Source organism: Rhinolophus sinicus, linkage group LG07, assembly GCF_036562045.2.
Source record: "Rhinolophus sinicus isolate RSC01 linkage group LG07, ASM3656204v1, whole genome shotgun sequence".
NCBI lineage: Eukaryota > Metazoa > Chordata > Mammalia > Chiroptera > Rhinolophidae > Rhinolophus > Rhinolophus sinicus.
This window is the reverse complement of record NC_133757.1, coordinates 105,988,353-106,011,443: the sequence shown is the minus strand read 5'-3', so window position 1 is coordinate 106,011,443 and position 23,091 is coordinate 105,988,353. Positions and strand designations below refer to the sequence as shown.

General features: G+C 40.2%; 1 protein-coding gene across 8 annotated transcripts in view; it reads right to left on the bottom strand.

Annotated features, from left to right (window-relative positions):
* Positions 1-23,091, bottom strand: part of SH3D19 (SH3 domain containing 19) — a 141,839-nt gene that overhangs the window by 34,987 nt on the left and 83,761 nt on the right. For 6 of the 8 annotated variants that reach the window (XM_019722837.2, XM_074338447.1, XM_019722844.2 and 3 more), the window contains 6 exons: positions 12,889-12,929; positions 8,703-8,743; positions 7,306-7,348; positions 5,185-5,323; positions 4,899-5,052; positions 3,191-4,192 (listed from right to left, as the gene is read on the bottom strand). In XM_019722837.2, coding sequence (XP_019578396.2) covers positions 3,191-4,192; positions 4,899-5,052; positions 5,185-5,323; positions 7,306-7,348; positions 8,703-8,718 — 1,354 coding nt within the window. In that variant the 5' untranslated portion in view covers positions 8,719-8,743; positions 12,889-12,929. The remainder of the gene's footprint in view (positions 1-3,190; positions 4,193-4,898; positions 5,053-5,184; positions 5,324-7,305; positions 7,349-8,702; positions 8,744-12,888; positions 12,930-23,091) is intronic. The other 2 variants (XM_019722822.2, XM_019722829.2) reach the window with 1 other exon arrangement.

Genomic DNA, 23,091 nt, shown 5'->3' with positions numbered 1-23,091 from the left:
GCACTTCCAAAAGAATCTCCTATCTAAATGTAAGGAAAGTCAGTGGCATTTTCTCTACTTTTATTTGCAGTGTTTATTCTGCCCGCCTTCTAGCCCCTCACAACCCCCGCCAATTATTCTCCACCTGCTGCCAAACAAGCAGGCCCCTTCACACCTATATCCACATGCTCTTCATTAGTGGGCTGAGAAAAACATTGATGATAATGTAGTTTTCTGCCCATTACCTGTCTCTAATAATATGCTTGTCATCATAATTAGTTTCACCATCCTTGGCTTGCCTTTCTGTCATTTCTTTCCCTTGAGTTCTGTTAATAGCAGGAATTGGCTGCTAGACTATGACTCTGGTCTGTGTAATGGGGCTGACAGCGGAAGCATTCTGCCTTTTTTTTGACAACTGGGTATGATTTGTAAAGGTGTGAAGAATTGCTAGTACCTCTCAGCTCCATTACATTAACCTGGACGGCATTCTACCCACAAAATGAATCCAATATTAAATTGCTGTTTTATGAGTTTTCCTTTAATAATTTTTCTAATCTCTACAATGTTTTCATAACTTCAGTATTTTCTGATCTCTATTTCCTGAGATTAATACAGCAACTTCATTTAATGAAAACTGTTTTATTAGATTTCCTTTATTTTTGAGGGAAGAGAAAGAGAAGGAGAAACATATTTGTGAGTTTCTCTCCTTTCTCCTATGCTCCTCTGCCAGTTTCTGGTTGATGCCAGGATGATTAAGCAAGGTTTCACAAAGAGACCATAATCCTTTATTTATAAAGACAGTAAATGATACTGATATCCCATCAAAAAGGCACAAAGCCCAAATCAATAAATAAACAAAAACCCCTCTGCATGTTGAGGAATTCAGAGGTGACCCTGGGGGTCTCTGGAGGACAATAGTCAGGGAAGCAACAAGGTCCAATGAACATGCCAGTAAAATCGCTTGGGTAGCCACAAGATGGGTTTGAGGAAGAAGCAGGGACTCCACTGCAATAACCTGGGCATAAAGGCCTAACGTGGGGCAGCAGCAGGAAGGATGGAACTGAGACGAAGACTCAGGAACTATTCAGAAGGTAAAACCAGCAGGAGTTGGTTAACTACCTGGATGTAAAACACAGGAAGCAACAATCAGCGCAACCTAATGAGCACGTACCATGTTTCAGACAACGTGATAGGGCTTTCCTGCAGAATCACATGCAATCCTTGCAGTTCCTCTACGAGGAGTATTATTATCGTGTTTTATAGATGAGGAAACCGAGGCACTCGCAGAGTTAAGTAAATTACCCACGGTCACATACCAATTAAGTGGGAGACCTCGACCAGTCTGACTCCAAGTCCAAACAACCAGCCACTGTGCTACAGGTGTGAAGACTCAAGGATGATCTCTAGGACTCTTCTCTAGGGAAGGCTGGATGTGTGATGGTGTCGCTAAGTGAGGTGCAGAATACAGGAAGAGGAGCAGGTTTAGAAAGAAGAGAAAGCGTTTAGTTCAGTATAACTCCACAGCCAAGAGCAATGGTTAAAGTCTGGTAGGGCAAGCAAACTACACATTTCGCTACAAGACTGCCTCGATAATTACATGTTGTACAATGAAGCGGTAGAAATCAAAAAACAGAAAAGGCTGAGGATGAAGCATGAGACTGTATTTATGTTGAATGCATACCGTTGACCTTCCTTTTTTGGAGATGACTGTAATTATCTGCTTAATGACACAGAATAAATTCTCAGTAGTTATTAACCAAGTTGCCATCCCCACAGAATCTACGAGGTTCTACAAAAAGGAGGTATTTCTTTGGCCTGTACTGCTTCTACCCCTGAACAGCTTCCGGCTGTTGGATTTACTCATCCCTGTGCTATCCTGAGCCTTGTAACATCAAAAAGGTTTAAATAAGAACATGATAGGACAAAGACTTGAAAAGTTTTTAACATGTCGTTGGGTTTAAGGATTCATGAAATGGAGCAACATGATATAGTGAAAAATAAACTAGACTTAGAATAAAATATTGAGGTTGAATCCTGCCTTGAAAAATTGTAGTTTTGTAATACTGGGCAAGTTACCCATTGATACCTCTCAGCCTCATTTTCGTCATCTGCAAATTGAGGCTAACGATACCTTGCAGAGGGTTACTGTAAGTATTAGATGAAATAATGTGTGTCAGGTATCTAGCAGAGGGCTTGGAACCCTGCAGAAACTCAATATATTCTAACATTTTTCCTTCCACTCCTTATGGACAAGAGGCATGCTACAGCCAGTTACCATGTTGTATGCATGATAAATATTTAATAAATATGTTTGTTATCATTTAAAATACAACTGTGCTGTGCAGAATCTGGGTTTGAATCACAGAGCTTATACCATTTTGATACATGTTAACCATTCATAAGGTGACAACTAACCTTTTGAAAATATTATCAAGATTTTCTGTTCACCAACTCTACCCAAATAAGTAAACAGCAGTAAAAGGAATCTTATTAACGACAAGCAGAACAGCTTAGTTTGACAAAGCAAAGATAAGCTTTACCGTCACACCCTCCATCTGAATGTTGTGAGGAAAAAAAAAATATTCCCTGCCTCTTGGGAAATTTAATTGTCCCGATGTTGGCAGGAAGCTTACATCTGTTATATTTTATTTACAAAACTTTGCATTCCCAAGGGAAGAGGTTCTGTGAAGATTTGGGGAAAAAAAATTTACAACATATGGCTGGGTCCTCATTCCTCGCAATGCTCTTGCCAGAGGCCTCCCCAGGCTGGTCCCTCTCCTGGCACTGCCAGCGGGCTGCTGCCATCCAAGGAGCCCCTCTGGGGTCCCTGCATGCCTTCCCATCTGTAAGAAGCTCCCCCGCACCTTTCTAAAGCCTGAATCTCCACCTGCTAGAGGAAGGGAGCCAGCCTCACGTCTCGTTTATTCCCTAGTCCCAATCCGCTCATTCCTGGCTCATATAGTAGTAATCAATGTGTGTGTCCCCCCTTTCTCTGTCTCCATCTCCCCATCCCATATCTTCCCTCCCCTTTGTTTCCATCTCCTGTCCAGCTCCGTGTTTCTTAATCTGTTTCTCTCTGCCTGTATGCACACATGTGCACACACATGCACATATATACCTCAATAATTTACCTACTAGAAATGAAAACAAGTGCCATTGAAGATATGCTATCATGAGTTTAGATTCCCCTCCACTTCTGATTTTTACTCACCCAGAACCATCTCTGGACCAACAGAGTCTTCACCCAGGTTCCCGGATGGGATGGGTAACACATCGTCACCGAAGCTGATGAGGTCCACGTCCTCCGGCGGCTTGCTTTGCACACCTGGAACTGGCGGGTTGGCTGAGGGTCCTTCGCTCAGTGACCTGAACGCTTTGGCGTGGGACACCACGGGGAGTCGGGGAGGAACAGTGACTGGTTTCAGCAAAGCTGCCCCACAGGTGGGGTTTTCTGAGGAAACTGATTTCTTGGGCAGCGGTGGCCGAGGAGCAGGAATTGGGACTATCTTCCCGCTGGCAGGGCTCTCAGCCACGGGCCCTCCTCCCAGAATCTCAGGATTAACATTTCGTATAAGGCCAGGATTTGGTTTCTTTGGCAATTCAGGTTTGGTTACTGGGATGCTCCCGGCTTCTCTCCGTGGAAAGTGTGGGGTGAGCCCTTCCCTGGAGGCCACCTTGAGTCTGTTTTCATTCCAGGAGTCCAATTCTCCGGAAGCTCTACTGGCAGCGGGTTTGGGAGCCACCGAGTGTTTCCCTGAGGAAACAGTAGACCGTGGGCGGAGTGCGCGGGGCGCAATCTCTGGTTTCTTGGGCAGCCCTGAGGTTTCTGTACTTGTGTGACTGTCAAAGGCTTTGACTCTGGAAACACTATTTTGGCTTTGTTCTGTGTTCATAGTGTCCATCCCTGCCTGACTCTGCAAGGTGCTGGTGCTGTCCAACAGGGACTGGGGCTGGCCCGGGGAGGGCGCCTCTTCTGGGGCCGCCGGGCTGGTTTTCTGGTGATTCTGCTCTTTAATGGGGGTGTCTCTGGCTATTGGTCTGAGGTTGCTTTTTGTTCTTGGTTTTGGCACCGGACATCTTGTAGCACCGGGGTTTTCTGGACAATTCCGCTTTTCAGAAATGTCACAGACTATGAAAGGCGCCACATTGGTTGGCGGATCGCTGGCTGAGACCGCTGGGGGGAGCTGAAGAGGTTTGAGAGGTGCCTGTAATGCTACCAGATCAAAACAAAAAGAAGTTGTAACGTTCTAGTTTAAAAGGGAAAATAAGAGAAGGCGCACAGATTTTTAAAAATATCCATGTAGAATAGCAAGAGATTTTGGTTTCCTTAATTAGTGAAAAAAGGTAATTCCAAAATCAGCGGGGAAATGTTTATACTCAATTTCCTACAGGAGGGTTCTTCAAGTTATACCTGTTCATATAGGAAATAGTCACTACACAACATTTCAAAACACCATTAAATTTCTCATTCTCAGGATACTTACCACGTGAACCACTTCTCTCATTGTCAAAAGTCTGACAATTCTTGCTTTACTCATCTGTCATCCTAATACAATACTTTTTAAGAGCCTAATAGGACCATCACCTTCAGCATCCTATCAAGTTGCAGTTGCTAAATATAACATCTTTCTCAATGGGAATAAAGGCCATCAATAGAAATACCAACCACGAGTTAAAAGGATGATATTTTTGTGATGTGAACTAGGATGAACCCAAGAGACTCGGGCTGTGGCTTGTGAGAACGAGCTCTTATAATAATCACAGCAAACACAAATAAAGCAAGCGTACACGATCATACTGAGTGGGAAGCAGAGCTCAATGAATTACGTACAAATTGCAAATTATTGTAAAGGCTGGAGCCTACTGATTACTTCCCTAGAACTAGGTCAGAATTAGGGGAGACAAATTACTTGCATTACTTTGAGGCAGATGGTTGTCTATTTCTTCTGAAAAGTCAGTCTGAGTTGCAGAAGTACTAGTGTGCCTTGGACTGGCAGCAGCATTATTATTATTTGTGGTATTAACTTGAACTTGGTTGATTTCTCTTATGACTTGCTCATAAGATGGTGGGAGCTGCAAAATAGAGAATGATTTTAAACATCTATGGGCAATAGCCAACATGTTAATAGTCTCACTTTATCTGTTCTTATCTTTGAACTTCATTTTAAAAGTGAAATGCAAAGAGATAACATGGTACTTATTCACCTCAGCAGGAACCAGCTCACTGGGCCTCCAAGGACCTGCTGCAGAGGATGGGGGGAATCCCAGTCCTGGGGGTGGGGCTCCTGCAAACCACGAGGCCCGCCTCAGTGGCTCAGCTGCCACAATGGTGATCTCTGGGCGCCTAGCAGACAGAAGCCTCAGTGAGAATTTGCAGGTTGGTAACAAGCTATTGTCTATTTGCAAATGTTTACAGATTCATGAAAACAACTACCACCCAAAAAAAGTTACATAAGAACGACCATAGTCACAGAAATGACCTGTCTGGCGTGGCTGTCTCTAATAGTACAGCCAGGCCAGCTTCAAGGGATCAAGTGAGAGTGATCCTCTATGATTTTGGCCTCAAAAAGTTAGAGATGTACCCTAAGCACTCTTGGCTCTGCCTTGGTTGATAAGAATAAGGACTAAGTAAGGCCCATACAATCTCTTCATGCTAGGGCTCTGCTATCTAGTCTATAGCACAAACATAAATACCGAGGGTGCCAAAAAAACAAATGTATACACATTTTAAGAAAGGGGAAAAAAAAACGGTATTAAAATTGTAATACTCAATATATACCCATAATAAAAGATAAATACAAGTCATGTGTACACATTGTTTTGGCACCCCCATAAGGTAGAAAAGTGCACTGGTCAATTAGAATTGTTTATCTTTCTGTTATTATAAAGTATATACTCTGAAATGATACCATATAATTAGAATATCCTCTTTCTCCTCACTCTATCTCTGTCCCAATTCAAAGTGATTTTTAAGTGTTTAGTGTTAACACGTTGCGTACGGCGGGGTTTAAATCCCTCGTGAAGATTCTCGTGATCCGTACACAACGTGTTAATATTTTCACTTCTAGACTCTGATGTGTGTGTCTGTGTTCCTTGTCAGTTCTGTATACAAATGTGATGATTAATCTTGAATACTGAGGAGTCACAGTGATTTAGGCATGGCTTCTTTCATCATTTTCTGAACTTCATTCTATAGTTCAATGTACAAATCCTACCTTCAACCTGATTTCCTAACAAACACCAACTGTGTGACTCAGCAAATCAATCAACCTCTCTGAGCCTCAATTTTCTCATCTAACAAATAGGGATGACGATACCCTCTTCCTTTCTCTAGCACTCGATGGAAAATAAAAACAAAAAGCACTGCCATTTTCAAAATTGTGCATAAATACACACTCTCATGCTAACCTGTGAAACAGTAAAACCTGCTCACTGATTAAATGTGAATGGCATTACCTAAGAACCTCTGATTATTGCTTTTGTCTAACTAAATAATAAGAGTTACTAGTTAATAAATGTTAACCACTCTACATGCACCCATCCTTATGACAACCTTATGAGATAGGTACGGTTAGCGCCATTTTAAAGATGGGGATATTGAAGCTAAGAAAGGTTAAGTAGCTTGCCCAAGGTCACATGGTAAGACAGTCAAGTCAGGATTTGAACTTGGTAATGTCAAACTTCAAAGTCCTTGTTCTTCAGTCCCCTATATTATAGTGCAAGAAATTTGAAAGCAGGGACCATGTCTTATAAAACCCATCCATCTATTTATCTACCTGTCTACCTTTCTATCCATTCAACCTTCTATCTGCCTGTCTATTGGTCCTTTCTTCTACCTATCCAGTGACTCATTCCTCCCTCCTTCCCTCTTCTCTTTCTCCACCCACCCATCTAGCCATTTATTCATTTAGCTATCTATCCAGCCTGCCTGCATCGTTTCTTTTATCCTTTGATTCAATTTTCTATCCTGTCATCCATCCGTTTATCTACGCATATGTGACATTTACTAAGTAGCTATGAGACACAAAGCATTTCTTTGAAGCCGTTCCGACAATGCTTTACACATAGCAGTTGCTTAATAAACATTTTAAAATTGCTGTCAGTAAATAATTACTGTCAAAAGAACATTTTCAGGTTTGTATTGCTTCCTCTCTCAAGAAAAGTCTTCATCATTCAAACTTACAGATTAATTCAGGAAATGTACTGATGAAGCAGAATGCTATACTATACTGTTTATGAAAGAGAAAGATTTAATTTGCTAACTGATAACACACTTTTATTTCATTATTAACAGAACATATGCCCCTATTATAAATATAACCATACCTCCTATCTCGATGAAGCTCACTCTGAATAGAAGTCCGAGAAGCTATAAAAGAAAGAATAAACTGATATAGTATAAAATTAGCACATAAATAAAGGTTTAAATTTTATAGGGTATATTATTGGAAAAAATTAACTTGTACTTGACATCATATAGAATGTATGGATTTTAACATTCATAGTAGAAAAGCAAATCAAAATGATTTTTTCATATGGGGTAAAGTTAATTATAGTTATATATTTGAATTTCATAAGAAAACATAGATTTCAAAAACTCCCCAAAGCATATTCTGCAGTTCTGAAAATAATTTAAAGAATGAACAGAGAAAAGAAGACAGCTTTAAGTTGAAATTGCATGATAAAAGCATTACAACGACATGAAATATAACAATGGGCAGAAAAATGTTTTTAATACCTATTCTGATCCATGACTATACTTCTGTAATGTATGTTTATAACTCTATTGTAGAGGGAGTGAAGGTGGTCAAATTTTCATCTATTTTCTAACTTTTCTGGAATTTTAAAACCTTGTAAATTAAGAGATAATAAATGCAAAGAATGTTCAAATCATTTTTATAAACATGTTTGTAGCATATATTACTATGCATGCAGCACTGACTTTCCCTTCAAACCTCAAACTCAAAAATTAAATCATTTAATTTTTTTTTCAAAATTGATTTTAAAATTAAATTACATCTTAATTAGATGACCTGCAAAATATGTCACATATAGGGTCACATATTACACATATGTTCAATACAGAATATTATCCCTAGTTTCAAGGAACACATTCCAAAGATATCTTTTTAAAATTTTTTCAAATACTATAGTGTAATGAGTTATGCACAAAGGGAACTTGTTTCAGATATACACTATTTCTACCAGTTGCCTTCATATCTCTCCAATTCTCTATTTTCTCAATTCTTCTGATTTGAAAACGTTGCAGGTATGAATCTTTACTTTTCCCCTCCTATTAACTTCTTATTCTCTCTGAACAAGGAGACTAACAAAGCGAGGGAGGCGGGGATGGAGGTGGAAGGTGGGAATAGAATTTAGGTTGGCGTTGGAGCTGTGACGGCTGAATCTACTCTGGGTTGGCAAACTCAACCTTTGAAATCAAAAACCTTGGATCTCGATTTAGAGGATGTCCTGTATTCATATCACCAACTGGTTTGACTGTTAACATTTTTATCAAGAGTTACCCCAAGCTGAGGTGCATTTGGGCTACTGGAATAGGAGGACAGAGAGGGTAAAGTGGTACGTCTGATTTGTAAGAACAGTTTCATTAAGTCAGAGGCTCACTGAGTGTGCTGCCATCACATCAGCACCACCTCTACAGCCAGAATCAGCAGGCACAGCGCTTGCAAAAGACAGCATGTTATTTATTGTCACAAACGTACCTCTTCCACGGGGCATTTTTGCTGTGCACTATTCATGAGTGCTAAGGGAAAAAAAGAAGGGGTTACAGAAGAGGAAAGGGAGAAAAAAAAGAGTTGCCTATGCTCTAACAGGAATTCACGAGCAAGACTACGGGTATCTTGCCATGCCACTGTTTTTCTCCACTCCGCACACTTCAACAGAAAGGAAAAGTTGACGAATCATAGTTTCAGGGAGTAAAGAAGTACCTTGAGGCAAAGACATGTCTTGTTTGTACAGACCAGGATATCCACACACATAACCACAATAAAAAAAAAAAAAAATCTACCTATAGATCTTAACGACAGTGCAAAAAAGATCTAAAAACCATTTTGCAAAATCAATTTGCTACTTCAATAGGAATCAGTTTTAAGATAAGACTAACACTTAAAAGGCAATTCAGTAGTCCATTTTCTTTTAAATCAGGGGCTTTTCACTTGCTTCTGCCCCTTCACAAGGTCATTAGTAACAACCCCCACCTCACCGCCTCATTAGCAGAGTGGCCTTCCTGCTCTGAATGGAGCAGATGAGGGGTGAGCAGGTCTTCCGATCATACTTCCAGATCTCCACATCCTTGGAGAAGCACGGCTTTCCCCTCTCCTACTCTGATCCACCCCCCACACACACACACACATTCATTCATCTATGAAATCTCTTTTCTCTCTTGATCCTTTCAGAATGGCTGGCACTTTTTGTCAGTGGTGAGCAAGTTTAGCAGCTAGAAACACTTTAGCTTTTCATGGCAGATTTTCATGTAGTGAGTATGTCACACTCTTCCTGCTAATTTCTTAACTGCCCGCTCAATCTCATTCTCGCTTTCCCCGACTAAACAGATTTCATGTAGCTGCTGCCAGGAAATTGGAATGTGCTACCAATGCCCATACAGAGCAACATGCTCTTTGCAATCCCTACCGCAGCTGCTCATCTCGCATGCATCCTGGAGTCAGGCCACGGAACAAAGGCAGTATTTCCAGCTAAAGCTATATCGTTTCAAAGAATGATTTTCAAACTTTCCTAGTTCGTATGGTTAAATGCTAAGCACAAAACCAGTTCATACTCAGGTGTTTATAAAAGATTGAGATCTGGGTTTGCAGCATTAGCACAAATAAAGAATCCATGTAAGTGCTGACAGGATGACATGCATGAAAGGATCCTCCATGATCGTCCTCCCCCACCTCACAGACCAGGAGGCTGAGACACAGAGAGGTTAAATGAACTATCCCAGAGCACGCAGCCCAATACAGGAAGGGCTGGGAGCAGTTTGTTCCTGGAAGCGGTTTAACTCCTTGTGGGTCCAGGAGAGCTGGATGCTGGTCCTGATTCTAAATCATTCAAAAACATCCATTAAATGATGATCAGAAGAAATAAACAGGTAGAAAAGTTACATTATAAGCATTCTTGCTGTAACACTCACTACCTTACCAATGAAAATCACAAAAATAAAAAGATAACTCACTAACTACATTTGCTTGAGGTTGGGTATGAGCTACATCCATCTGACATGATACTAAGAACATCCATGGCCTTGGAGGCAGGAAGTGTAAGTTCACATCTCGGCTCCACCTTGTGAAGCCATTTAACCTCTCGGGACTCAGTGTCCCTACGCTCTGTAAAATGAGGTCAACACCTACCATGCAGGGCATTATTTTATAATATAGGTGAACAGCTCATGACTTACAGTAGGCAATGACTATGAGCTAAATCTGAATCTCAAAGAATAATTCTCTTTTAAAAGGTTAATGAAAGGAAAAGCATGAAATTCTAGACATATCCAGTTAGAACACTGTTAAGATCTTTATCCCAAGTAGCCTATGGCTCGTTAAGAATAAATGCAAAAAGAAAGACCTCAAGGCTTGACGGGAACCAGACTCATTATGAAAGAATTTAAAATACAACTATTTAAGGAATATCGCCTTAAAAAGGTAAAGTCTTTCTCCTTGCTAGTGTTAGATGACTTGAGTCTGGGATGGTAAAGCAAACATTTCAATGGGTTGGGTAAGAAAAATTGCTTACAACTTTTTCTTATAGAATGGGCAAAACGGAAAAAGATAAGGGACAACACAATTCTTCTTCATTCTGCACGTACATGGTATCACGTGAGGATCTGTTTGGCCTTCCTGTGTAAACATCAGCAGTAACTACAATCAACAAATAGTTCCTTAGTGTATACGAATCATACATATAAGAATTAAAAGACAACTTGGTTAGCGTTTTAAAGACAAGATTCCTCAGAGCCAGTTTTCTTTGTTTCGCCTCCTCCGTCCTCTCTGCTAGTGCTTCTTCACCCATTTCCTCTTCTCTCTGGCTCAGTCTGATCTCTCCACGGATTCCTTCCCTGCTGCCCACCAAGGCCTCCAAGCTTCCTCTTCCTAAACAGTCTGTGAACACGTTCAGATCTCTTCTCTGCCTGACCCTGGTTCCTTCGCAAGCTACAGCCCTTCCTTTTCCTGTTTACCACCCAAGGTCATAAAAGAGTAGCCTACCTCAGCTGTCCCAACGGCCACATATTCCTTTCATTGTTCACACTGAAGTGAGGCTTCCAAACATCAGTGTTCTGCTGAAACTGCTCTCTCAAAGGTCACCGCTGACCTCCTCAGAGCCACACACAGTGACCTATTCTCTGCCGCCTTTGCCTGACCTTGCTGAGGCAGCAAGAGCTATTTGTGGTTCACTCATTCTTTTCAAAAACCTTCTTTCCCTTGACCTCTAACACGCAGCAGTCGCCTAGTTTTTCTATTATACTGATCATGCTTTTTCAGCCGTTTTTGCCCACTCCTCCATAGCTGCCTTCTCCTTTAGCCTTGCAAGACACAGGGCCTCAGGGTAAAGGAGATCCATCCCGAAGGATCTGTGGGAAGTCGGGTACAGATTACAATCCCCAACAAAGAAGTCCTGAAACCAGTGAGGAAAGATGAGAAGCCAGAGAACAAAGACCGGGGCCAGCAGACAGGACTCAGTGAGAGGAGGCGCTCCTCGGCAGGGTTGCGTTTTTTGGGTCATGCCATCTTTTGCCCCGTGACACTTTAAAGGCACAGCCTGGCCCCAGACATCACTATTTCCCAAGATGCTGTCCTTTATTATCTTCTTTATTCTCTACACTTTCTCCCTAAATGTTTGACTACTCCCAAGATTTTGCCTATAATCTCAATTACCTCCAAACTATATCTCCAGGAATAAATTCTTGCCTAACTTCCAGACCCTAATTTCCTACTTAAATTCTCTCCCTACCCTTTCTCTCTCTCCACCCCAAGGACTCTAAGGCATGTAAAGCTATCATGAAATTTTCATTTTCATATCTGAATTCCCTTCAACATACACTGTGGCATTCCCACATTTTTATAATTTACCAACGACAACAACAAAAATGAAACACGGAGAAACGTGAAATATCTTTCTGTATCGCCAACTTACAAATTGTTCACTGAAATGAATTCAAATGCATGCTCTTCACAATCAGTGGATATCCTAAATTCATACTAAATAGTATAAATTATGTGTCTGAAAATAATATACATTCTGTTTAGGGTGGTGATCTCAGCTCAAATAATGTGAAACCCCTTCCTTATCTTTTTTTTTAAATAGGTGATCCATGTTCTATTTGGAAAGGGGATCTTTGCCAAACCTTTTATTAAAAAGGATGTTAAAACCCAAAAGTAAGTTTTATAACTTTAACCAAGAGGCAAAGTTAGTAAGTATGAATCTGCCATTCTGGAGAGAACTCTATTTCAGCACTTCTATTAATACGTGCAAGTGTGAGCTGAACTCCATAGGCATTTATACAATTAAATAAAAATACTGTGGAAGTAAATGAATAAAAAAGGACAGGGTTTGATAATTTTTTCAACCCATCAGATGTTTCTACCTATAGAAAATGGTTACATAAAATTTATATTAGATCACAGAAATTGACTAGATAACCCAAAAAAAATGTTTGACAGTTTAGTTCTATAAGAGAAAAATATCGTTCTGAACTGGCTTATCAATAAATGAAAGTTGAAAAGACAGTTGAAAAACTAGCTGCATGTCTGAAATGGTTTATTATTCCTTAGGAGAAGCTGCTCTTACTGGTTTCTTTGTAAGATTCATCAAGTACAATCACTTGCTAGAAATCTAAACCATCATTTAAAATTATTACAGAGGAAAACACAGAGCAGGAAGAAACAAACTTACATCTCTTGATTACCGCTCTAATGGATGACAAGGGTCCTTGGCTAGAAAAAGAAAGAAAGAAAACATATTAAACATTCATTAATCCTTTTGAAGAAGAATAATTTGTCATGCCAGGTCATTTCTGAGACTCAATATGGCATCAAGCAGCAAGTTTGATACATTAATTACTTGTCTATCCTCTTTACAAAACACAAATTAAAAATCTTTTCAAAATTGCCTTTGATATTTAAGACGTTCTATGGGAGGTTAGGAGGCTGGTGAAGTTTATCTGTAGCATAAATAAAATTTTGCCTTAACATCGCTTTTACAGCCACCTACACACTGCATCTTCCAGTGACGTCTGGACAATGCTTGAAGTCAGGTAGCAATTACAAGGTGCTCAGAACATTGGGCTCTCCCCTCACCCCATCTCTTTTGTGTTTGGCATTGGAATTCCTGTCTTCTGAGATCAAAATAGATCATTTTTTATAGTCAATTTGACTTAAGGACCAACAGCATTTTCTCTTAAGATTAGAATTGAAAACATCAGCATTTAGAAGTCTTCTGCTTACTTTGGTTTCTGTTCAATAGGTGGTCAGTCCTGGCTGCCTCTGACTGTGTGATCTTGGGCAAGTCACAGCCCTTTCCCAGCCTCTGTTCACTCATTGTACAGAACCCTCTAGGCTATAAAGGTTTATGTTACTAGTTTGTGGGGTTGTTTGTTTTTTTCTTTTATCCATACCAGCCGGACTAATTGTTTTTGGAATAATTTAGAAAAAATGTATAACCATTAAAGTTTAATGATATGATTTAGGGGGGGAAAAAAAGCTTCTTGCTTATTAAAATTCTTCACTTTTTCTATGAATTTTTAAATTTGTATTTATTTTCAATTTACACTCTTTTAAAATTTGTTTTTGAGATAATCTATAACTCCTCTTGGTGTTTCTTAGCTAGATACAACAGGAAGATACAATAGAATACCAGTGTATTTTATGGGAGGGACACTTTAAGAATACACTATTCTGCCAGACATGAAAAAAAAATTAAGCTCTAGGAGGTCTCCAATACCATGAAGCTAGAACCATAATTTAAAAATGTAAGCAATACTGATTTTTAAAAAATGCTCTTGATGGTTTTCTGTAAATGACTACTTGAAAAAAACAGTATAAGGTAATATATTAGAGGTAGCAGCGCTGAAACACAAATAGGTTGACTAAAGGTTTTAGGAGAAACTTCTTGGAGCAAATCTGGAGAGTCTCTGCATGTTACTACCGTGTCTGTTGACTCAGATACTATAATTAAAAGAGCCAAAATCAGTATTCAGAAGCAAGGACAAAAAAGCCAAAGTTCCCTACAGTGTGCCTAGGCAGGGCATGAGGGACGTCACTGAATGTCTACATCATAATCTCCATGCTTATTACCATTGATTTGGTGTGATGTTATTACTTAAAGACACCCTTTGTTACCTTTGTGAAGGAGGAAAGTGTACTGACTGGGTGGAACATGGGGAGTATTTGGGTCAAACCCCCCCGACACCCCCAAAAAAGATATGTTGAACTCCTAACCCCTAGTACCTCAGAGTGTGACCCTATTTGGAAACGGGCATTACAGGTAACGTGTTGCCCCGGAAATAAGACCTAGCTGGACCATCAGCTCTAATGTGTCTTTTAGAGCAAACATTAATATTAGACCCAGACTTATTTTAATATAAGACCCAGTCTTATATTAATGTTTGCTCCAAAGAATGCATTAGAGTTGATGGTCTGGCTAGGTCTTATTTTCGGGGAAACACAGTATAATTTGTTAAGATGAGGCCATGCTGGAGTAGGGTGGCTCCTAATCAAGCATAACTGTCCTTAGAAAAAGGCCATGTGAGGACAGGGACACACAGGGAAAGTGCCATGTGACAATGAAGGCACAGCCTGGTGGAACGCAGCTGTAAGCCAACGAATGCTAAAGACTGCCCACAAGCCACCGAAGCTAAGACGAGGCAAGGAAGGATTCGCTATGGATTTCAGAGGAAGCATGACCCTGCTGACACCTTGATTTCAGACTTGTGGCCTCCAGAACTGTGAGACCATCAATTTCTGTTGTTTTAAGTTATCCAGTTTGTGGCACTGTGTTATGGCCGCCCCAAGAAACTAGTATGGGGGGGTCTTCAGGGGTGCTGAGCAGATGTGATAATTCATTGAGCTGTGTAACTTTGGGCACTTTCCTGTATGTTATACTTCGATAAAAAGTTGGGAGGGGTGGAAACCTTGGCACAAAATAGAATTTTGACTGAGGTCAGCCCAGGATCTACAGTTCTCAAGATTTGCAGTATCACGTTTAGACTAGATCTATACACCAAACCAACCAACTAACCGTCTTATATCTAAAGCCACATTTTCTAAACTCTATAAAGTTTTAAAGTTCTCCTTCAGAGGTTAACAGGTTTTATGGCAGGGAAAATAAAAAAGAAGGCCTGTGGTCAAATGCATCTCCATGAGAAGCAGTTTTGGGAGAGGCTGGAGTAGCCTCCTGGCTGTACAATGCATACAATTTCTGTATCTCAAATGTAGCTATGGATGTAAAAGCTGTGGTTTTGAAGATATCCTTCATCTCCATCTTTCTGCAGAGCCAAGGCTACAGGTGTCTTAAGAGAAAACCTCATGAGAGTCCTCCCTCAGCACAAGATCAGGTTCATGTCTCAGCTGGGAACCTTCAGGAAGGATGCCCACCCTGGGACAGTAACCATGGCCTCATGACCACTGCTCAGAGCAGGGGCTCTGGGGCCTGCTGGTGCAGAGAGCTGGTTCTGGAGTCCAGTCGTCCCTATCCCCCCCTGGTGCCTCCACTTGCTGGTTGGGGTGACACTGTGCAAATTATTTAGCTTCTCTAAGACCCCTTGATTCCTCAAGTATAAAAGCAAAGATAATTCAACTTCTTCATAAGGTTCTTATAAACCGTAAGAGGGAGAATCCATTAAAGCACTTTACACAGTGCACGGAACAAAGCGTGTGTTCAATAAATGTGAGATGTTATTATTAACGTTTGTTCATAATCTTCAGGGGCATCACAAAACCTCTGACAACACATATAACCCTTGACAGAGTCTCCCTTTGGGGTCTGATGTCATACAGATCACAGGCCTAACAGTTTGTTTTTAAAAGATGTTTTTCTTTAAGATTCACTTTGCTCTCCTCTGGTTTCTGCTGTTCAGAGGGAACCTGAGCTGAGGCCACTCTATGACAAAACACAAGACCGCAAAACTGCCTCTTCATGTGACTCGAAAACGTATAACCTATGTCCTGGCCCTTGGCAGTTACTCCAGATCGTCTGCCTTCCACTCTTCAAGCACTGCAATCCCATTAGCAGGGACTCTTATTCTCTCTCAATGGGGCAGATAAAACCTCTCCTGAAATGCGACAAAGACCCTTCCCGGAGGAAAATGAAGGGTTAGGGGAAATGGCTTGCAGATCCTGAGGAGGAGAACCAAAAGCTGGGGTCAGGACAGAACTGTCTCAGGTCTACCTGCCTGGTGACTTATCTTCCTCCAGGGCTCTGGGGCCCTCCAGCTGTTGAGTCCCATCCTCGCCTTTCCCCCTCTCTTACAACAAGCCCTCCTCGGTCTGTGCTGCAGGACCACTCACTCTCTACCACTGCATTTGCACAGAACCTAGGTTAGTAGTTAAGAAGGTGTTTTTAAGAATGGGAATTGCATTTTTGAAAAGTTTCTTAACCAAATGAATTTCTAATGATGAGATTTCAGCGATGAAGATGATGTAGAGAACAGCTTATTATGACGTGTGCCAAACACACGATCCACTGAACAAATGAAGAAAATGAGGCTTAGAGTTTAGGCATCGTGTCTGCAGTCACACAATTGGTAAGTGAATTCACTACTGTCTGACTAGAGCCTAGAAGTCTGTAATTCAGGTGCGGGTAGATGGGCAAATGTTTCTGGATGTTCCACAAAGTTCAATATGTAGGCAAGTACACCCACATATAAAGCTGGCCCCCCAAATTTCACAATAGCATCTCATGCCAGATTCTGCCATTGCAGAGAAACAACAGCTGCCAGGGATGACATTTTGAGGCTGTCAGAACCATAGCAACAATGCAGAACCACAGTGGTCATTCTGTACCCCACCTAAGAACATCCAACCTCTCTTTTCCCTTTGAATCATGTTTTAATTTATCATACGACAGATTCTAAAAACTATTTATTCAATTTTCCAAGCCATGGCTTGTTTCCAAGTGTAAAGTCATTACCACCCCCCGCCACCCCACCCTCTCTCTTTGGTGAGGAAAGAAACCTGTTTTCATAAACCAGTAACTAAAGTTGCTGGACCTGGCTTGTTTGGTACACGGATCAGAACAATGCTCGGACGTACCCATCGTCACCATCATCTCTGGTTTGAGAATTCCCTCTGTGTACGGAGGCAACTGAATATATTTTTAAAAACACGTTCTTTGTAGAAAAAAACAAAAGAAAACAGAAACTCTCAATAAAGGGCCTGAGCATACGATTAAAGCCCCAGTGAATAAAGCCACTAGCTCAGCAAGGAGGTAAGCTAACATGACCTGGAGGTGCAGCCCTTTGCTGAAGCTGAGACGCCTGCCAGTGAGTATAAACTTTATCCCCTTGTACCGTCTTCTCCAGGGGCTCTCAACATTTACACTGACTCACCTCCACTTCCCAAAAGAGAGTTTGAACCAGACTGTTGCGGTTTTTGCCTTTGCTCATACCTGCAGTCCTTGTTATACGGACAATACATGCCAGGCACAGGGACCCCCGAGAAAGCACAGGCTCTGAGCTCAGTGAGAAAGACAAGTCTTTCAGCTGCCTTGCTATTCATAGTCCATAGGGGCTGGCACAAGGTGCTATGGACGCAGAGAAGGTATACATTACTTACTCTTGAGTTCTGAGGAAAGACTTCCAACATGTGGCGTGTGTCTTGGCTGAGGACTGAAGAATGTGTCAGAGGAAAGGTTCTGACGAGGGAGCGTCAGGCAGCAGGCGCAAAAGATCAGGAGTGAGGAGACAGATGAGCACGGTTCGAGCAGAGCGTATGAAGAAGCCGTGCTAAGAGAACTCAAAGCCACGCCAGAGGATAAATGGGGACGTGTTATAGAGGGCAGCGTTGGCAGCTGGCATCACCAGCCAGGTTAAACACTAAGATTCCAGGGGTCAGGGATATGACAGCCAAGTGTTTTGGAAATGAGTGGGAATTTGTCTAGGACATATCCCTGGAACAAGCGCTGTCGGCTGTAGCTGGTCTGTATGCATTAGCCATGGCGTCTGTGGCACGCCTGCCTTTAACGAAGAATCTATGAATAAACCCTGGAGTGCTGATTTGTAATGTCTTGAATTGTGAGTAGATCCACATTATTAGAAACTAAATATATGGATAATAAGATTGACACACTAATATTTTATAAGATACATGATCAGTGGAGGTAGGAAAGAGAAGACAGACGGGAACAAGAGGAGGTTTCTGGAAGTGCCAGAGGGCACTAGGGAGAAATCTAGGGTGTCTTATTCACGCATGCATTTATTCACTTTGGGAGCTCTATGTAGCTGGCATTATACCCAAACTAGGCACACTAATCTAAATAATACACAATGTCTGCCTTCAAGAAGTATGCAGTCCTGTTGCCAAGATCAACAAATAAAAGGTAAAAACATAATGTGAAAAAAATCTTATACAAAGTATTATGGGAGCTTAGAACAGGGGTGTCTAAATTTAGCCCTGGGAGAGTTGAAGAAAACATAGAGCTGATACTTGAGTAGAACTACTGCAGGCTTTTTGTGCTGTTGATCTTTGTTAAGGCGGGCGGAGGAGGTTGTTGTGTAAGATAATTAGCAGTATGCTTGGCCTCTCCTTACTAGATACCAAAGACATACCTCCCCCAACACCCTGCCAGGTGTGACAACCAAAATGTCTCCATACGTTGCTAAATGTTGCTTGGAGGGAAAGCTCGCCCTCAGTTGAGAACCACTAAAGCTAGTGGCAACAAACACAGTACCGAGGATTTATATGGATGGGAAAGAAGCTGGCTTTGCCATTTCTAGTAGCCATGTGGATGGTGACAGTAGTGGGATAAAATCGGGGGCTGGATGTGAGGGAATAGGACAAAGGCAGTGATGAGGAGAGAAGAAGTAACAAAAATTCCCAGCACCAAGAACAGTTTTGGAAAAGTAGTACGATGGTGATACTACTATAGTTCTATGGTGATAATACTACGGTGAAAAAATGATTCTTTTAATGAAGAAACATAGAAAGTCAGTCATTCTATGAAAAGAACCTTTATAAGTCAGGGGTTTGGAAATCAAGGATTACCAACACTTTTTAAAAACGATACTTATTTCAGGACTACACTAAACAGAAGTCCTTAACTTTTCCGAAAAAAAATAAATCATCACATGTATTTTTATAAACAAAGCTTTGGACCAACCCTGATTTGCTTCTCAAAATAGAAAGCAATAATGTTATAGAATGTAACACACAAGTATTTTCATCTTGTGTGTGCATTAGTCAAACTTTTATCACCCAATATTACCTACTAAATTAAGGCAATAGTATGTAGTGTGAGAACGTTTGATGCCATTTTAATAGTGTCTAAAGCGTATCATCACAATATGCAAAACCAGATCTGATAAACTCTGTGGGGTATGGAAAAGAATAAGAACAAGTGTAGTTACTTGAAACTAATAAAAACAATTTTTTTTTTGTTCTAAAACTCTGATGAACCTCCATAGTTTACAATTTGGGTATGGCCAGGGGTGAATTCCTTCTTAAGAATTACAAAATAAAAATTAGTAAAAAGAAAAAAGAAGTGAGATCCAAGTGGAATGGCTTTTGCTAACGTTAAAAACTGTAATAAAATGACAAAATACTTCTATTAATACTCTGAAAGCTTTAGGGAAAAAAGTTATGAGTTCTGAGTTCACTTATTTTTTTCATCACCATGACAGCTCAGTTATAATCATTAAGATCTATAACATAGCATCAAGTTACATCAGGTATTTTTCTACTTAATCTTTTTCAAGGACAAATAAATCACGTGTGCCACCTTTACTTACACATTTCATTTCAGGACAAATAAAGCTAATACATATTTAAATGAGTTTCACGAACACATTCTAGCAATTATGAAATGTGTGAAATGAGTTCTATTTACAGTTCTATAGGTGAGCATGAAGAATGTGGAGGACAGGTAGAGAAAAAGCAAATAGGGTACTTTATGGACCTCCTGAGTACCATGACTGTAGTGGGAAGAAAGAGTCCAGAATCTGAAGCCAGCCAGAGACCTATCTTTCTGTCTGTGTGAGCTTGGCCAATTTCCATACTTGCTGATAAGGAATCATTTCCTTACCTGTAATAGGAGGATACTAATGCCTACCTTTTGACTTGTTACTAAAACTGAAAAATCTACATAAAATATGCAGCACAGTCCTTGGCACATAATAGAGTCTCAAAAATGTTAGTTATACTTCCTACCCTATTTTCCAATAAATAAATCTCTATACTCTATAATTATATGAGGCTGAAATATTGGGAGCTATCCTGCCAACACCAGTTGAGTTGCCTATAGTTATCATAACCCTACCTTATAAATTCAAATAATTGACCATTGGCATTTCAGTTGCAATTATTATTCACTACTTAAAACTGAATTTCATAATGCATATTTCTCATATACCACACCTCCTTCAACACCCAGGCAATAACAAAGTCAAGAGAAGAAAAAGACCAAGCTTTTATGAATACTGTATTATCTGTCCCCATTGAGAACACAGATCTCGGTTCCTTTAGGTCATCCTTCCTAAGATGTGTTTCACTAAATGGGCCTGGCGACCAGTAGCTCTGCAGAGTTTCAAATTTCTTCAGCTCTGTTAAGCAAGAAATTCCACAAACGTCTTCAAAGGTCCTGGAAGAGGCTTTCAACTCTACTGATAATAACTACAGTACATTTAAAATTAGAATATGTTGCCCTAGACTTCCAGATTCTTGAAGTCGTTTTTTTCCTTTTTCTTTTTTCCACACAGGCATGCCCTGACTTCCTAATTAGACTGCAAACTTCTAAAGGAGAAACTGTGTTCTGCTCATTTCTACACTACAACTCAGTGGGACTGTATCGTGTGCTCATTGAACTAATGTGAACTCAATCCTACTCACAGAGAGAATATAATTTGAATAGCACAGATGATTTTACCTACATAGGATCTATTTAATAAGCAAATCCCCAGGAATCGTTTTGCTGCTGGTTTCAATTCCCAGCTACATCTTGTTGTATTCACATCTTACCATAAGTATTTGGGTCTAATGTTTTAAAAAACAGGTATTTTTCATATAAGACGTCAACTTGATGAGCATCTGATGCTCAATGAAGTATAGTACTCTCTTTTAATAGTAGATGGAAAACTGGCCAGGTTTCCCTTCCTTAGAGGTGGTGCATTAGACTCCAACATGGCACCTAATTTGGCAACAAATACTGTACTTTTTGTCAATTAGTGCAATTTCAGCAGTAACTCTGCCTATTCACAGTTTTGTGGGGGTTTTTTTTGGTATGCTATCTTGAGAATCTGTCTTTTTAGAAGTTAAACCTCTGGTAATTCCCAACGAATAAGCAGCACAAGTCTTCACGGGGGTGCTGCTAGATTTCAAACCAAGTGTATACTGCACAGTCACATGCAGTGATCTTCATCAGAGAGAACTGGTCCCCATGGGTTATGTTATATGATGCAGAGCAGGTACAATTTATTTTGAGAAGAGGTTTAGGACATAATGTCAAGTCAGCACCTAAGAAAGGTGGCATTTACTGCAACATGTGAAAACAGAATCTCTTCCAATATGAACACAAAAAACGTTGAAAACTACTAAGGGTCCAATGTATAACTGTGTTCAGTAGCATCTGTTGAGTGAATCCAGGAATTAATAACCAGAATAAGTCTTTCTTGGGGTTATATCTTAACTCCACAGTCAACTGAAAATCATCTAAGGAAGTTTACACAGAACATATAGGAAGACAAAAAAGAGCTAAAATCCAATTGTCTCTTTTCTGGATATATAGCAACACAGTATAATTCAATTTTTATAATTAGAAGCTATTTGTTAGTAAAAGACATCAAAAGAATAGTATAATTCTAATGGGGTATCCATTATATGCCAGGAGAAAGTGAGGGAATAAATAAAATGTTAGACAAATATATGGCAGTTTCCGTTTGAAGCACTCATTAACAGCCAGAGATTTGATTTTTCCAATTTTGTCTTATTAAGCTGATGATTTCTGTATTTTTTACCAAAAGGCACACATAAGAATGAATTTTAATTTTCCACCAAGAAATTCAATGCTTATGCTACACCAGGCATTATGCTAGGTACCAAAGAAACAAGATCCACTGGGACATGGAGTCTGCCCATAAAAGGCTCACAGTCTAGTGAGAAGCCTGCAGACAAAAGAGCTTACAATTTGTGTGTATGTCGCTTTTCTTAAAATTAGGATTTTCATGTACTTTTTACCTTGTATTCGAGGTGTTTTGGTGTATTATTCCCTCTACTAGACTATAGACTTCTTAGGCAATGTACATATTGGACTGGTGTTGAACGTAAAACTTCAATTTTTAAAAAACTGTCGCAAATTTTTTAAAAATTAAGTTAATTTGTAAAGTCCTCTTAGTATGTTCAGATGCCATACCACAAAATATTTTAGATCACATGTAAATAACAAGCCTCCTAAAAACAACTGATTCGTCCATTATATCCTATTTAACAATGACTATTAAAGAACATCAAAAGAAGTTCTTAAAACAATTACAGTAACAATAGAACACCCACACCCTTCTGTAAAACCTATCATCCTGGTTTTAAAAACTGTACGCAGCAGAGCTTCTGCCAAAAGAGGTTGGCACATCCCTTTGGACAGACACTTCCTTACAGATATTCAGGGAAAACCTGGCTCAGGGAAAACTCCTGCGACAGACAGGAGACTAGGACGGGATATTAGGACACAGGAAGCTTAGTGGAAATCCAAAGAGTCACTTGGTCACACTACACAAAGAAAGAAAAATTAAAGGTAAATGTTTCCTACATCACAGTCCATAAACACAGTCCTAACACAGACCCCATGGGCAGACTCCATGTCCCAGTGGATCTTGTTTATTTGGTACCTAGCGTAATGCCTGGTGTAGCATAAGCATTGAATTTCTTGGTGGAAAATTAAAATTCATTCTTAACA